Consider the following 17,844-nt stretch of genomic DNA (forward strand, 5'->3'; position numbering starts at 1 on the left):
TGAATTTTGTTTACCAACAGTAGTAGTAGTAACAGGTTTTAGTAGGATACCCTCAGATTTTTATTTTTATTGGGTCCTTACCTTGCCCTATAGATGGCATTTGTGAAGTTGAACAAGAATTACAAATGCAATTTGTAAGATTTTTTTAGCATGGAAAAAAAATAAATTTAATTTATAATCTTAATGCCCACAGTACTATATATTTTAAGGCGACATTTTCTAAACTATGTTTATCGCTGGATTAAGTTACATTAAATAGTGTTTGTTTTTAAAACACAGTTCAGGGCTTGGCTTTGAATAGTTTTTAGAGATACTAATAGGTTTTCTAGAAGTGAAGGTGTAATGTACAGCATTTTCAAAATTTATTTTTTTATTTTTAAAAAATTTTTGTTGATTGATTTTTAGAGAAGGAAGGAGAGAAAGAGAAACATTGTTTTTTGTTTCACTTATTTATTCACTCATTGGTTGATTCTTGTATTGTGTCCTGACCTGGGATCCAACCTGCAACCTTGGCATATCAGGGCAATGCTATAATCAACTGAGCTACCTGGCCAGGGCTCATTTTCCAATTTTAGAGTAATGCTTATTAATATTTCAAGAGACACTAATGTTACCAAGACCACAGTTTGGTAAATGCTGCTTTAAGGAATTGACTATTTTGGTATAAACTTAGATTTTTTTGGGGGGGGGGTGTTGTTTTTTAAATGTACTCATGAGTCAGGACAGACCATTTTCAATAAAAGGTATTTTCACATTCTTAATATTTCAAGACTGATGTAGATGGACTAGTAAATTCAGTGGTAAAATTTTAAACCTTTTATTTTTTTATATTGGCCTATTTTCTATACATTGCCTTTTTTGTTGAATTATAAGTCAGGATAATTTAAGGATGTGAAGTTAATTTCAGAGAGAAAATGTTTTGAATATGTAATATTTACTTAATTGACAAAATGTTGACTTTTTTTTAGAGTTTTGTGAAAGACCAATTAGAAGAATGTCGGAAATCCGATGCAGAGCAGTATCTCAAAAATCTCTATGACTTATATACAAGGTATATTTTTAATTACTAGAAAATAATAGATCTTAGATATTTTTGGAAAATGGGAAGGTATTCAGGTGTTTTTGCATAATAGTTTGGCAGATAGCAATATACTTTATTGTATAAGAGCTGCATTCTTAGTACATTAATTTAAAGGGATTATATATTATGTTTTATATTAATATACTTTAAAGCAACATAAAGCTTTGCTTTTTCTTGTTTAAACTAAGACTTTATCACTTTGTTTCTGATTTGAGTTGTAAACTGTTCTTTAATTTTTTTTCTAAGAACTTGTATAATTACATTTATTTGCAGTGTAAACTTTAGAAATTGAGGAAGGAAATGATAATTTTTTAAAATGACAATATCAGCCTTATATCTAATGTGAGAATTTGTCTTTTTTTTTCTTTTGTAAAAGGCAGTGTTAAATTAAAAAGATTATATCAGGCCCTGGCCGGTTGGTTCAGTGGTAGAGCGTCGGCCTGGCGTGCAGAGGTCCCGGGTTCGATTTCCCGCCAGGGCACACAGGAGAAGCGCCCATCTGCTTCTCCACCGCTCCCTCTCTCCTTCCTCTCTGTCTGTCTCTTCCCCTCCTGCAGCCGAGGCTCCATTCAAGCGAAGATGGCCCGGGCACTGGGGATGGGTCCTTGGCCTCTGCCCCAGGCGCTGGAGTGGCTCTGGTTGCGACAGAGTGACTCCCCGGAGGGGCAGAGCATCGCCCCTGGTGGGCGTGCTGGATGGATCCCTGTCCGGCACATGCGGGAGTCTGTCTGACTGTCTCTCCCCGTTTCCAGCTTCAGAGAAATGAAAAAAACAAAAAACAAAAAACAAAAGATTATATCAGAAGCTTTTTTTTTTTTTTTTTTTTTACAGAGACAGAGTCAGAGAGAGGGATAGATAGGGACAGACAGACAGGAACAGAGAGAGATGAGAAGCATCAATCATTAGTTTTTCATTGCGCATTGCAACACCTTAGTTGTTCATTGATTGCTTTCTCACATGTGCCTTGATTGTGGGCCTTCAGCAGACCAAGTAACCCCTTGCTCGAGCTAGCGACCTTGGGTCCAAGCTGGTGAGCTTTTTGCTCAAACCAGATGAGCCTGCGCTCAAGCTGGCGACCTCGGGGTCTTGAACCAGGGTCCTCGGCATCCCAGTCCAACGCTCTTTCCACTGCGCCACCACCTGGTCAGGCTATATCAGAAGCTTTATATGGAGTTTTTACCTAATCCCTATTGTTTATTTTGGGAGGAGAGTTTTCAAAAGTAACCATAATCTAAAAGTTCATGTCAATAATAACATTATTATGAGCCTATTTTCAATAATGGAAAACAGAAAATTAGAGGAAAGTCCACATGGACAAAGACAAGAGAACAAACAGATAGTTGACCTCTCAGCATTCTGACTTGTGTACCATATGATGAATGACATTAGAGTACGCTTGAAGCCATTCTGCCACTTGTGGCCATTTCTAGACTGGTTGGTTGCCTCTTTCTTCTCCTGAATCATCCCTAGGAGTTTATGGCAGCTTTCAAAACTAGTATTTTTGTAATATTCTACATTATATATAACCCTATACAGCTTCTCTCTATATCCTAATAAGTACCTTTCCAAATTTTAAGAAATGTTGGTTTAACGTGTTACTGAAGTCACATTGTAAAAATATACATTTCTTAGTATTGTTACTATACCTAAAATATATATTAATCTTTTTTCCCCTTTTCCATGAAAAGAACCACAAATCTTTCCAGCAAGTTGATGGAATTTAATTTAGGTACTGATAAACAGACTTTCTTGTCTAAGCTTATCAAATCCATTTTCATTTCCTATTTGGAGAACTATATTGAGGTGGAGATTGGATATTTGAAAAGCAGAAGTGCTATGATCCTACAGCGCTATTACGATTCAAAAAACCATCAAAAGAGATCCATTGGCACGGGAGGGTGAGTGTTTCTATTAAATATTATATAAAAATATTAAGAACCTTGTTATATGTGGACAAACTTGACAAATGTTGAGTCATTAGAATTTCCTATTATGAACTCTTTTAACCTAGTTTGTTTATACCATTGATCAAATGCTTTCTCTTGAACCATATATTGAAAATGACCTAACATAAAATTATTAAAATATAAAACATAATACCAGTACTATAAGATCTCTATAGAGTCTTTTCTATTTTTAAACTTTAGTATTCTAGGTTATTAACCAGGAAGCACATTATTTTTTGTTGATTGTTATAGATGTGAGAGAAAACCCAGCAATTTAGGTATATAATCAGGTCCACATACCCACCCACCCAAATCAGTTTCTTATTTCCCAGTTTGTCATTTATTAAATAATGATCAGGGAAGAAGTTATAATTAGGAATAAAAACTGACATCTGAAAGGCAGTAGCAAGTAAAGGAAAGAAAGTTAAAGAACAATGAGAAAATTTTTTTATAAACTTTTTCACCGTTGTCCAGAACTACATATTCTAGGAGCAAAAAATTAACTTTCCAATGCTATCACCAAATAAATTTTTAGAGTGACCCTAGTCATTAAGGAAAGCTAAATTGTTTACTGTATCTTGTTTAATTAATGAAGAAGTGCACAGTATGTTTATTGAGATTATTGTCACCATTATGTTTCAATGGTTAAATATATTTTAACAACATTAAAGTTTGTTTTAAGCAGAATCATTTAGTTATCTGGAATATTAACTGATTTGGAATAGCCCACTTCCTACAAAACTGAACAAGGAATTTCTGGTTATTGAGTTAGCATTATAGAGCTGACAGAGACTTGAGAGATCATAACTCCAAATATAACTTTTTAGATATAAGTTTTTGTTTAGAGATTTAAGGCTTACTCTCTTTCTAGAACTAATTTTTGGAATTACAACTTTATGTCTCCTCGCTGTTGGTCCATTTTGTTGTTGTTGATATCTACTAATTTTGAAAGTACCTGAAAGTGAAATCTATGTATAGTGAAATATTCTTTTTTAATTTGTTGATATGATGCTCTAGTATTCAAGATTTAAAAGAGAGAATTAGACAACGTACCAACTTACCATTGGGGCCAAGTATTGATACTCATGGGGAAACCTTTCTATCCCAAGAAGTGGTGGTTAATCTTTTACAAGAAACCAAACAAGCCTTTGAAAGATGTCATAGGGTAAGAGTAATTATAAACTTATTTTGTTTATATATAGTTGTGCTTTAAGTTTTGCCTTGACAACCATTTTTGTAGTAATAATAGTGTATATAAGATTTTTGTTTTAGAGAACAGAATTGCTATAAAACTATTTAGAAGATCATTTGTAAAAATGTTACATATGACACACCTGGGTGGGTAATGAGTATAGTTGGTATAGCAATATTTTTAATTTTCTGAATGCTGGGAATATGTTAAAATATTTTTTTTTGTTAAAATATTTTTAAAGCCTGAGAATCATGCAACATGAAGCTGTCAACGTTATATGTATTTATTGTTTGAATCATAGCAACTAAGTCTAAATCATGATCTTCTCTCTAGAAAGTCACAAGATTGAAATTCAGTTCAATTCAGTGCAATCCAATCTAATAAACATTATGTGTTTGCTTGTATAAGCTTCCATGCTAGACATTGAGGATATTAATATTAGCTGTATATAATATTTTTGAATAGTGTGGAGAAAGAAGGTAGACATATAAAGAATTAGTGCAAGGTAGGTCTGTGTTACTGTGACCTAAGAGGAAGAAGCAACCAGCTCTGCCTGGTTAAGGAATTGAGGAAGAGTATCAGGTAAGTTTTCAAAAAGAAGGAGACATTTGATGCCTGCGTCTTCACAGCTAAATATGGTATCTTTAAGAAGATGATTCTGGCAGACTGTTTCAGGCAGAGAGAATAGTGTACATATTAAGACATATACAAAGATCAATCATGCAGCATGAAATACTTGAAATAAAAATGTACATGGGGAGATTATTAAGAGAGGAAGTTGAAAATGTAGAGAAAAACTCTTTACATACCATGCTTAGAAATTTGGACTTGACCTTGTAGATGAGAGTAGCTTTAAAAAGGATATTAAAAAGGGCAGTGTGGTCCTGCTTGGTTCGCTCAGTGGCTAGAGCACTGGCCTGGCATATGGACATGCTGGGTTCGATTCTCAATCAGGGGACGCAGGATAAGCAACCATTTGCTTCTCTCCCCTTTCCCATCTCCGTCTCTCCCCTCCTGCAGCCAGTGACTCCAGTCCATTTGAGCAACATTGAAGATAGCTCGGTCGGTCTAAGCATCAGACTAAGGCACTAAAAACAGCTCTGTTGATTCAAGCATTGGCCCCAAACGGGGTTGCTAGGTGGATCCTGGTCAGGGCACATGAGGGAGTCTGTCTATCTCCCTTCCTCTCACTTAAAAAATAAATTAAATAAAAAATAAAAAGGTCAATGTCATGAGCATGCAGATTGTTTTTTTTTTAAAAAACACTTTGAGATATAATTGACATTAAATAAATTGCATATATTAAAACAATTTGGTAACTGATAAATTATGTGTACATTTTTGAAGCTATAACTGCTGTCAACAGAAAGATTCATCATACCAAAAAATTCACTGTTGCCCTTCTATAATTTTCTTTTCCCTCTCCACTATCCTTAGGCAACCCCTCATCTACTATATGTCGCTATAGATTAATTTTTTAAAACAAGGGTACATTTGAGGACTAAGTCTTGAAAGCTAAATAGGATATTTTTAAGAAATTGATGGTAATTTCTAGAAGTTTAAAAAAATATTTAGAAAATTAAAATTTAACAGGGTGATATTGATCAATAAGAGTACATAGGTTTCAGGTAAACATTTCTATAGCATTTGAACTGTTGATTATGTTGTATACCAGGGGTCCCCAAACTACAGCCCGCTGGCCACATGCGGCCCCCTGAGGCCATTTATCCGGCCCCCGCCACACTTCCGGAAGAGGCACCTCTTTCATTGGTGGTCAGTGAAAGGAGCACATTAACCATCTCATTAGCCAAAAGCAGGCCCATAGTTCCCATCGAAATACTGGTCAGTTTGTTGATTTAAATTTACTTGTTCTTTATTTTAAATATTGTATTTGTTCCCGTTTTGTTTTTTTACTTTAAAATAAGATATGTGCAGTGTGCATAGGGATTTGTTCATAGTTGTTTTTTTATAGTCCGGCTCTCCAACTGTGTGAGGGACAGTGAACTGGCCCCCTGTTGTATACCCATCACCCAAAGACAAATCTTTTTTCGTCACTGTTTATTTGTCCCTCTTTACTCCCTTCTCCCCACTTTCTCCCCTACATGCCCCTCCCCCTGGTAACCACTTCACTTTTATCTCTATCAATGAGTCTCAGTTTTATATCCCACCTGTGTGAAATCATATAGTTCTTAGCTTTTTCTGTTTAACTTATTTCACTCAGTATAATGTTCTTAAGGTTCTTCTGAGTTATTGGAAATGGCAGTATGTCATCCTTTCTTATGGCTGAGTAGTATTCTGTTGTATATATGTACCACATCTTTTATAAATGGAATTATAGTATAGTATAGACATATGTTTCTGGCTTCCTTCACTCAGTGTAATTATTTTGAAATTCATCCATATTGTGTATATTTATTAGTATGTTCCTTTTCATTGCTGAGTAGCATTTTATTGTATGAATATACCACAATTTGTATATCCATTTACCTAATGATGGACATTTAGATTGGTTCCCATGTTTGACTATTAGGGATGAAGTTGCTATGAACATTTATGTGTATGTCTTCATGCAGACAGTACAATACTTTCATTGGCCTTGGGTATATGCTTAGTAAAAATATGGTAGTAGTCACTAAGATACTGTCTTTTCCAAAATTATTTCTTTTGACATTCTTACAAATACTGTGTGAATGTTCCATTTGTTTCACATGATCTCCAGCATGTGGTATGAAGAGTCTTTTTAATTTTAGACAGTTCAATAGAGTGTGTAATGATACCTCATTATGGTTTTATTTTGAATTTTCTAACAACTAATGATGTTGAGCATCTTTTCATCTGTTTATTTGCCATCAGTGTATTTAAAATTTTTTTAATGTATTTATTGATTGATTTTAGAGAGAGGGAGAAGACGGGCGAGAGAGAGAAAGAGAGAGAGAGAGAGACATCAGTTTGTTGTTCCATTTATTATGCATTTATTAGCGGATTCTTGTATGTGACCTGACCAGGCATTAAACCTATAACCTTGGAGTAACAGGATGATTCTCTAACTGTGCTACCCAGCCAGGTCTTTATTATTATGTATTTTAAAAATTGGGTTGTCTGTTATTGTTTTTTAATAGTTCTATTTTTTTTTCCCCTCCAAAGTTAGAAGCGGGGAGGCAGTCAAATTCCCACCTGCGCCTGACTGGGATCCACCCAACATGCTCACCAGGGAGTGATGCTTTGCCCATCTGGGGCATTGCTCTGCTGCAGTCGGAGCCACTCTAGCACCTGAGGTAGAGGCCATGGAGCCGTCCTCAGCACCTGGGCCAACTTTGCTCCAATGGAGCCTTGGCTGCAAGAGGGGAAGAGAGATAGGAAGGAGAGGGGGAAGGGTGGAGAAGCAGATGGGCTCTTCTCCTGTGTGCCCTGGCTGAGAATCAAACCTGAGACTTCCACATGCTGGGCCAACGACGCTCTACCACTGAGACAAACGGCTGGAGCAATAGTTCTGTATTCTTTATGGCTAATTAAAGGCATCTCTTGTTGAGCTTAGTGAGCAAATCAGGCAGGTAAGGGTTGTAACAGAGACTGATGGAGGGTGTAAAGTTTGGGTGGTAATAAGAAGACCAGGAAGGGAATTGAGTAATACCAAATCAGTATTTATAATAAGTGGAGATTAAGGGGATTTAAGAGGGGTTATGTACTTCAATTCCTAGCTATATGTAGCGGATATTAAGCATTACTCTGAGAGGGTGCATGAAAGGAGACTACAACTAAGCAACAACCAATTGATACACAATATAAGAAGCAATTTAAAAAAATTCAGAGGTAGTTTTCTAACTTTTTAAGAGGGATTTTGTTAGCATAACTACTAATGATTCTTTTTTTTTTTTAATGTGAGAAGAGGGGAGATAGTGAGACAGACTCCCACATGCACCTTGACCAGGATCTACCCGACAACTCCTGTCTTGTGCTCGAATCAGTCAAGCTATTTTTAGCACCTGAGGCTGACACACTTGGACCAACTGAGCTATCCTCAACATCTGGGGCCAACACTGGAACCAATCAAGCCCCTTGCTGTGGGAAGAGAAGGGGGAGAGGGAGGAGGACAAAAGCAGATGGTTGCTTCTCTTATGTGCCCTGACTGGGAGTTGAACCCAGGACGTCCACATGCTGGGCTGACATTCTATCCATTGAGCCTGCTGGCCAGGGCCATAATTCTTATGAATAATCAGCAACAGCATCAACATCAAATGAACATTTGTTATTGTGGGTTTACTATACTGTGTTAAAGGTACTTTATATGCATTTTCACATTTTATTCTCACCTCCAGGCTAGGATGTAAGTATAAGTACAATTCATATTATTCCCACCTTACAAACGAAGAATTTGAGGTTTTGTAGGATTAAATAACATCTCAAGTGTTCACTCAACCAGGAAGTGATGAAGCTGGGATTTGAGCCTTTCATATTTTATAGTGCATTAGTTTATTGATTTCCCCATCCCACCCAGCCCCTAATAAAATAAAGAGTACTTTTGTTCTGAGTATTGCTAGAATAGCCTTTGTTCAGTTAGTGGCTCTCAAGTTTTATTTTGACCGTGCCTCACAATAAGAAATGCATTTTACATGGCAGCCCAGTTTACATTTGTCATATGTATATGTGTACATGCACTTGTGTGTGTGTGCATTTCATGAAACTATATTTGGTTTTACTATGTATATTAAAAGGGATTTTGTTATACTTTATTTTCTATTGGTCCTTCTCTTTTCTTCTCTTCTTTTACCACAATCCACTAATGGATTTCAATCCAGGTCAGGAAAACATTGATCTCTAAGCCAAGAGAGTTGTAAGCAAATACAGAGCATTGTATATATGTGAGAGAGGCACTAAAAGTGGGGAGGAAGAGGTATAAGTTATTATTTTGATACCTGAGTACTGACTATGTCTTATACAAAGTTGATTGCTAAAAACAAACAAAAAAGTTGCCTTTTTTGAAAGGTAGACTTGAGGAGTGATGTATTTGGTTTTTGTTTTTAAAGCTCTCTGATCCTTCTGATCTACCAAGGAATGCCTTTAGGATTTTTACCATTCTTGTGGAATTCTTATGTATTGAGCATATTGATTATGCTTTGGAAACAGGACTTGCTGGTAAGTATATTTATTCGTGTTATAATTTGTATTAAATGCTTTTGATCCTGCTTGGTTAAACTATAAGCTTAATATTTTCTATATATTTAGCTCTGTGTTGGATTCAATTCAGTGCAATGAATAATGCTTTTAGACCTTTTGTAATGCAAGGATTTGTCAATGCTGGAAGCTTTTAAAGACAGGAGTTCTCTAATATTGCTTAACATTAAGCAGGACAGGGTGAGCTATATAAGTCACTACTGAATGTAATACAGTGCTATAAATTATAAAATGTCAAAGGAACAGAAATGAAGATGACAGTAATTTTGGTTGAGGCAATTGAGTAATGAAAGTAAAATATTCCAGAATAAGTCAGGAAAGGAACAGATTCATATCAGAATTTTTCATTTGCTTTTGGTCTTTTGGATTTAGTGGTATAAATAAGATAGTAATGACTTCTTCCCTAAATTCTAGTTATATTAATCCAGTTGCCTCCTTGACCTCTTCACCTGTTCAGTGTGCATCTCAAATTTAACATATCCCAAATGAAACTCTTACCTTGTTCCTCTCCCTTTCTTCCCCTTGCCTTTATAAGACATGACTATATACCAGTTGTTCAAGTGCCAAACTGAGGAGTTGCCATAATTCTTATTTTTCACCAACGCCTGATATACACTTCTAAACATAACTCAAATTTATCTACTTTTCTCCATTTCCACTGATGTCAGTCTAATTTAAACACTATCTCTGTCTGCTTCTAACTGGTCTCTGTATTCATTCTTCCTTTTTAAGTCACTGGCTCTTTTTCTTGTTTAAAACCCTTGTGTGGCTTCCTGTTACTCTTGGGGGAAAACAACAACAAACTTAAGAAGTATGGTTTTTTTAATCTGGTTTCCTCATCGTACTCCCTCATCTCAGTGTATTTCCCTCCACCACCTTTGCCATTTTGCCCTTCATTCTTTCTCTTCCCTCAGGCTCTAGGCACTTGGTGTGTCCCAAGCCCCCAAATCTAGCTTCAGCTTTTCTCATACCTGGCTTTTCAACTTTCTTATCTCAACAAAGATGTTACCTTCTCAGAGAAGCCTTTGCTGATCATCCTAGCTATAGTATCCCCCCCTCCCAGCCTCATTACTGATGATTTCATCATTGGATCAACTTTTTTCATAGCACTATCACAATGAAATTTTCATCTGTTAATGTATGCCTCCATTGACCAGAATTCATTTATACAGCACATACTTAAGTCTATACTCCTGCACTCATGAAGCTTACATTCTTGTAGAAAAGGTAGACAAATGACTACAAAGAAAAATAAAATTGTGTAAAGGATAGACAAGGAGTAGTAATAGTGAGGGGTGATAGGGCATTCAGGTACAGAGAGCAGAAAGGCTGGTGAGAGAAGGCCTCTCTGAGAAGAGCTAAATGAAGTCAAGGAGTAAACTGAATATTTAGAGAAAGCATTTTAGTAGAGAGAACAGCCTATAAGCTCTTGTGGGTAAGACTCTGTGTCTTATTCACCATTATAGTTTAGCATGTAGAAAACACAGCAGACACTCAAAAAATATTTATTGGTGTATATGATATTCTATAAAGCTTCTAACATTGAAGCAAAATTACCTATAATTTAGTAACCTTGTGGTTTATTGTTACCCCCATTTTTATATATACAATAGTTGTCCTCATGATACAGGTAAACATTTGTATCCTGCTTTTTCTGTTTATTTGTTTCTTAATTACAGCTGATCCTTGACATCAAATATTTAACATTTACCTTTTGCAGATGACTTTAAAATGTGGCAATTTGTATTAGGATAATAATACCTCAAAGATGCAAAGATTTAAAAAGATAATGAAAAAAAAGTAACATGAATTAGAATCCATATATGTAGTATAAAGGATTTGTTGTTTAGCTAGAATGGTAATCTAGCAACTTCATTTTAATAACAGTACTCACAATTTGGAAGGGCTTAGATAATTTTCTGGTAGGATAAGAACATCCCTTGTATTCTTCAGTATTTTCCATGTATCTTTTGATATTTAGTGTTTCTAGTGATTGTGTAAAATTCTGTCTTAAGGCCCTGGCCGGTTGGCTCAGTGGTAGAGCGTCAGCCTGGCATGCGGAAGTCCTGGGTTCGATTCCCGGCCAGGGCACACAGGAGAAGTGCCCATCTGCTTCTCCACCCCTCCCCCTCTCCTTCCTCTCTGTCTCTCTCTTCCCCTCCCACAGCCAAGGCTCCATTGGAGCAAAGATGGCCCGGGCGCTGGGGATGGCTCCTTGGCCTCTGCCCCAGGCGCTAGAGTGGCTCTTGTCGCAACAGAGTGACACCCCGGAGGGGCAGAGCATCGCCCCCTGGTGGGCGTGCCGGGTGGATCCCGGTCGGGCGCATGCGGGAGTCTGTCTGACTGTCTCTCCCCGTTTCCAGCTTCAGAAAAATACAAAAAAAAAAAAATTCTGTCGTAAGTGTATATTATGAAGTTACCCATACCTATTATTAGACATATTGAATCTTTTCAGCAATTTAGTAATATAAATAATGAACATTGCAGAGCTTAATGTATTTTCTTATTTTGAATTATTTTTATTTGATAAAATCCCAAAAGTGAAATAACCAGATCAAAATGTCACAAATTTTTTAAATTTCTATACATATAAACTGTTTTTCTAAAGGCTTTTTCCCCTACTAATTTACACTGCTACTGGCAGGTATGACTGTACTGGTTTTTCCGAACACCATTGAATATTATTTTTAAAATTTTAATAACTTAGTGGCTAAGAATATGTATACATAGTGCCTTAATTTTCATGTCTTTAATTAATAATAGCAAAGATTAATATTTTCTACATGTGTATTGACATTACTTTTTTCTCTTGTAAGTTTATGTTGGAGCCTTTAGTTTTCATACCAATGGGTAATTTTGTCTTTTATGGGAAAATAAAACACCTCTGATTTTCATTTTTAAAACTTTGAAAAAATAACATCATTCTATAAAGAACTCTTGGTATTAATTTTTCATTTTCTTATTTGCTGTAAATATTTTTCCTAACCCCATATGCATTTTAATTTTAGCTAGAAATATAAGTACCTAGGTTTATAAGGACATTAGATTTTTTAATCTTTTACTCTTTTACAAAAAAAGAGAATTGAAATTCAAAACAGTCAGCTGCCATGTTGGGGGCCAGAATATGGAATGGCTTGAATACCATACTGAAAAGAATTTAATCTATAGACAGTGAGGAGAAGAAATACTTTTGAGGCTGTAGTAGAGAACATGGAGAATGAAATGAGTAAGTTTAAATATATTGCTAGGCATAAATATAAAGAGATTTGAACTAGGAAGCTATTAAGAATACTATTTTAACTGTTATCAGAGATATCAAGGCCTGGCTATAAGAAAAACCGTAGCCTGACCTGTAGTAACACAGTGGATAAAGCATGGACCTGGAACGCTTAGGTCACCAGTTTGAAAGCCCAGGCTTACCTGGTTAAGGCATATATAGGAATTGATGCTTCCTGCTCCTCCCTTACCTTCTCTCTCCCCACCCTTCCTCTCTAAAATGAATAATTAAATAAATTTTAAAACACAAAAGACAAAGAAAAATGGTACAAGTGTGTTCATGGCTCAAATGAATCGTTGGGTACAAGAGGGGGAAAAAGTATAGTTTAAGATGATTTATTTTTTGGTTTATCTCAGTAAATAATGAAGAATAAATAGATGGTGAAAATTTATGCATAAAAACTTTGGATGAATTTTATTACATTATTAACCAGTTTAATTTTACTCTTCAGTTCAAAAATTAATTGTTGATTTATTAAAACAGCAGTTACTTTTATTCATGTTGTCTGTATAAAACCACATTCATTTTTCTGTTGCCAAGATGAACTTCTTAAAGTATGATTCTAACATATGCATGCCTTCCAATTTAGGTATTTCTTCTTCAGATTCTCGGAATGCAAATCTCTATTTTTTGGATGTTGTGCAGCAGGCCAATACTATTTTTCATCTTTTTGACAAGCAGTTTAATGACCACCTTATGCCACTAATAAGGTTAGTCAAATTTTCATTGGTATTTCAGTAAATATTAAAATATTCTATGTATCTTTTTGTTAAATATTGAAAGTAATACATGTTCATAATAACATCAAACAGGACAGGAAGGTGTGAAATAAAAAGGTCCCTCTTCCTTCTGTTGTATTAATTATGGTTTATTTGAAAAGACTAAATCTGTCATAAACCTGTATCTGATATAAAAGAGGACCTCTGGCTTGTACCAACTTATACAGACATACAACACATTTTATGAGATTAATAGGATAGGTTTTGATAAAGCATTAAGTAAGTTTGGTTTATATCTCCCTAGCAGTTAAATGAATTGAAAAAAAATTTTTTTTCATTGATTTGGGAGAGAGAGAAAGAAGGGGGGTGGGGAGAGAGAGAGAAGCATCAACTTGTTGTACCACTTAGTTGTTCCACTTAGTTGTGCACTCATTGGTTGCTTCTCATATGTGCCCTGACAGGGGATCGAACCCGCTACCTCAACATGCTGGACGACACTCTATCCACTGAGTCACCCGGCCAGGGCCAATTATATGAACTTTTAAAGCACATGAGGATTAAATAAAGTAGTGTATGTGTTAACATGCTTTATAAAATTGTCTGTGCAATACTATTATTATTAAAGAGAAAAAATATTCGTGTAAGAGTTAAAATTCTAGATATTTTGCTATAAACATTGATATTCCAAGAAATTAGTCCAATCTCAAAGATAAAGATAACTTGTGATCTCTAAATCACACTTTGAAAGGAAATTTACTTTTTAAAGAGCTATAATGCCACATAGCAAAGAATTTACATAACTATTAGGGACGGATACAATAATATTCCTTATTATTTTAAGTGTTTTTGACAATTAGGTAGCATTCAGAAGGCAAGTATGACTGTCAAGGTTTTTTTTGTTTTTTTTTTAGTGCAATAAAGCTAAATACAATTATTAGTCTCTAAATTTTAATTAGGGTAATTTGCTATGTTTTTAAGACTGGTGATATTCTGTGACTTTTCTTACTGTTATAATAAATATTTAAACCATAGGGAAACCAAATATTGTAATTGCAAATTCCAAAACCACATTTTTGTGTTCTTAGGGGATGTCTTCTCAGAGATGAAAGTAACAAATCTAAATCTTCCATTTCTTTATTAACTGGTTAAGTTTTCCTAGTGTGACTGTTATAACAAATACTAAATACAGTTGAGCCTTGAACAATGCATGAGCTAGGGGTGCCAAAAGCCCCTTTCCTGCCCCTGCTGTCGAAAATCCATGTATAACTTTTGACTCCTCAAACACTTAACTGTACTAATAGCCTACTGTTGCTTGGAAGCCTTACTGATAAGATAAATAGATTAAAACATATTTTGTATGTTTTATGTATTGTATGCTGTATTCTTACATTGAAGTTAACTAGAGAAAAGAAAATGTTATTAAGAAAATCTTAAGGAAGAGAAAATACATAGGCAGTACTTACTGAAAAAAGAAATCCAGGTATTAGTGGACCCACACAGTTCAAACCCATGTTTTTCAAGGTCAGCTATAATTACTTTACTACTTACGTGTTTTTTGGGCTTGTGAGCATATTAAAATAATGTGAGTGTGTATGTATGTATAGATGTAAGTGGCAGTCTATGAATATGATAAACTTAAGACTTGTAAGGCTACTAATTTGATTTTTTTCTTTAAACCTTTAATAGCTCTTCTCCTAAGTTATCTGAATGCCTTCAGAAGAAAAAAGAAATAATTGAACAAATGGAGATGAAATTGGATACTGGCATTGATAGGCAAGTTGTTAGTTTTACTTTTTCTTAACATTTTTAAAAATTACAAAAACACCATTACAGCAGCATAAAAAGTTTTCAGAAAAGAACAAATTCTTTTTTCTTTTTTTTTTTTTTCTAAAGTGAGAAGCGAGAAGGCAGAGAGACAGACTTTGCCCTACTGGGATCCACCTGGCATGCCCACTAGGGGGCGATGCTCTGCCCATCTGGGCCATTGCTTCTTTGCAATTAGAACCATTCTAGCAGCTGAGGTGGAAGCCATAGAACCATCCTCAGCGCCTGGGCCAACTTTGCTCCAATGGAGCCTTGTCTATGGGAAGGCTTGAGAGAGATAGAGAGAAAAGAGAGGGGGAAGTGTGGAGAAGCAGATGGGCGCTTCTCCTGTGTGCCCTGGTCGAGATTCTAACCCGGGATGTGTACACCCTGAGCTGACATCTACCACTTAGCCAACCAACCAGGGCCCAAAGTCTATCTTAATTTCACCATCCTGCTATTTGACTTTTATTTTTACATGTTAATTTCATCCATATGAGAATGTTATTTTTATTGGATCTTTAAGCTTATTATTTCTGGATGTCAGTATGTTTAGATTTACTTTTAAACCAGATTCAGTTAAAATCTTTTTTTGTATCCTACCTACTTCTACATGCAAGCTCTCTCTCACTTTCCAAACTCCTTAAAAATGGTATGTAAAAGAGTTTTATTCTCATTTAGAATTTTCAGGCCTATATATGAAATTCTTTAAATAAATATATAGATGAATTTTCTAAAGGTAAATTCCATTAAAGGAATGCAAACTCTACATTAAAAATATTTTTGAAATGTTTATTTTAGTTAATTTCCTATTCATAGTATATAGAGCAATGGGTCTCTCTTTTTTCTTTTGAGATGAAAGTGGGCATATATTTATTGATGATTATAATAGCTACCATGTATCAAGCATTTGTTATTTGCCAGGAACATTGAGAGGATCTTTGCCTGTATTACTTCATTTACTAGGTAGGAAATAACTTTCCATTTTACAGATGAGGAAATGGTAGCTTAAAGAGATTAAGTAATTTGCTCAGGATCACTCAGTTGATGTTGGTAGAGCTGGGACTCAAACTCTAAATAGGTTTGGGCAGATCATTTTTATTTACTGTAATTCTGTTCCTTTTTCCTTTACTCATGAAAACATATTTGAATGCAGGTTGGTTACCATGCTGTTATAAAGAAAACCTGGAATCCACTGTATTTCATAGAAAAGTAAATAATATTTACTTTATTAGTAGTAACAGACTTGCAACTCATTTCTGAATTATCTTCTCACTAAGATCAGAAACTACCATAGAGTATGTGATAATACGGAAAAATAAAATTGAAGAATAAAACTGAAAAAATAAAGATGTTACAGAATTAATTACTGAGACCAGTTTACTGAAGAATTAAATGTTTAGAAGAATTCTAAGAACTAGTCTCTCCCTTAGTTTTTAGTCAGACCACATGAGATTATATCAACACAAAAACTCTTTTACTAAAATTATAATGTATATGTATATATTATATGCATTATAATTATTATTTCAAGAAAGTGTGTTTTTCTAGCCTAAATCCCTCATAATTAAGTTTTTTTTTTTGGTCTTGCTTTGCCTCAGAATATGTGAAAATCATATTTTGGGGGATTAGGAAGTTGAATATATTAAGCCTTCAAAAGTAAAGGAAATGCAGATATCCTACTTGTCTTTTTAATATATATTAAGTAATTTCTTTTCAGCTTTCCATGTAAGCCTTAGCCTCAGAGTCTTTGCTTTAGTTATCTAGTTGAAGGCACAGTGGTCTGTGGTGTTCTCTTGAATGTGAACTTCTAATTCTCCTTTATCCATGTATGGTGAGGCCAAGAGGTGAGCTCAGCAGTCACTTGCATCCCCACTGATATTTTCAGAACAGTATCCATCTGCTGTTAGGCCAGATGCCTTTTGCTTTGAAACTCACATCATCTTCCCTTTCTTTTTGATGTCTGTCACTCGTTTATGTCAGTTTCTTAAATTTACAGAGGATTTAGGCATCTGTCTCACAATTTTTCTTTAAACCTTAAGTCTTAGGTTATTTCTATGTCTGTGACACATCATTTTCTTCATCATCTCCACTTTGGTTACCTACTTTCATATCCTGATAGACATTGTTACCATTGGTAACAAAAAATCTTGAACCTGAATATTCCACTCAGTGTTCACAATCTTATTCTTCCAACTACATAGACCTGCTTTCTGACCTCAGCAGAACTCTAGCCCTTAATATGATACCTTCATCATTTGCTATTCTTTTCCCAGCTTTACTTTAATCATTACTGTACTTAGTATGCTTGGTCCATCCTTGAATTACTTTCATAATTACCCTAAAATTTATTGTCTTTAACCATACATCTTAAAGATCCTACCTTCTGGATCATTGCAGTCTTTTATTCCATAACCGGGTGGCCGATTACTACTGGGACTATGACGAAACTCGGACATTTTTGGTGCTGTTGTAAACCCCTACTCTTCATTTCTCCACTGGGTCTTCAGTATCACTTGTCTCCAGACTCCTGCTTGTTTGTCTTCAGACTATCAAACTCAAGCTCTTCTAAACTTTAGCTGTTCTTCTTCAACCCTCTATTTTTCCCCTTCCCTAAGCATTCTTTATATGTCGTTGTCAAGGAAATAAAGTAG

At 35.2% G+C, this 17,844-nt stretch overlaps 1 protein-coding gene across 1 annotated transcript in view; it reads left to right on the top strand.

The window, feature by feature from the left end:
* EXOC5 (exocyst complex component 5) overlaps nucleotides 1-17,844 on the top strand; it is a 45,989-nt gene that overhangs the window by 24,816 nt on the left and 3,329 nt on the right. The window contains exons 10-15 of the mRNA XM_066275966.1: nucleotides 969-1,051; nucleotides 2,770-2,979; nucleotides 4,045-4,192; nucleotides 9,244-9,352; nucleotides 13,258-13,378; nucleotides 15,074-15,160. Of these exons, the coding sequence (XP_066132063.1) occupies nucleotides 969-1,051; nucleotides 2,770-2,979; nucleotides 4,045-4,192; nucleotides 9,244-9,352; nucleotides 13,258-13,378; nucleotides 15,074-15,160 (758 nt within the window). The remainder of the gene's footprint in view (nucleotides 1-968; nucleotides 1,052-2,769; nucleotides 2,980-4,044; nucleotides 4,193-9,243; nucleotides 9,353-13,257; nucleotides 13,379-15,073; nucleotides 15,161-17,844) is intronic.

Source organism: Saccopteryx bilineata, chromosome 4, assembly GCF_036850765.1.
Source record: "Saccopteryx bilineata isolate mSacBil1 chromosome 4, mSacBil1_pri_phased_curated, whole genome shotgun sequence".
In the NCBI taxonomy this organism is placed as follows: domain Eukaryota; kingdom Metazoa; phylum Chordata; class Mammalia; order Chiroptera; family Emballonuridae; genus Saccopteryx; species Saccopteryx bilineata.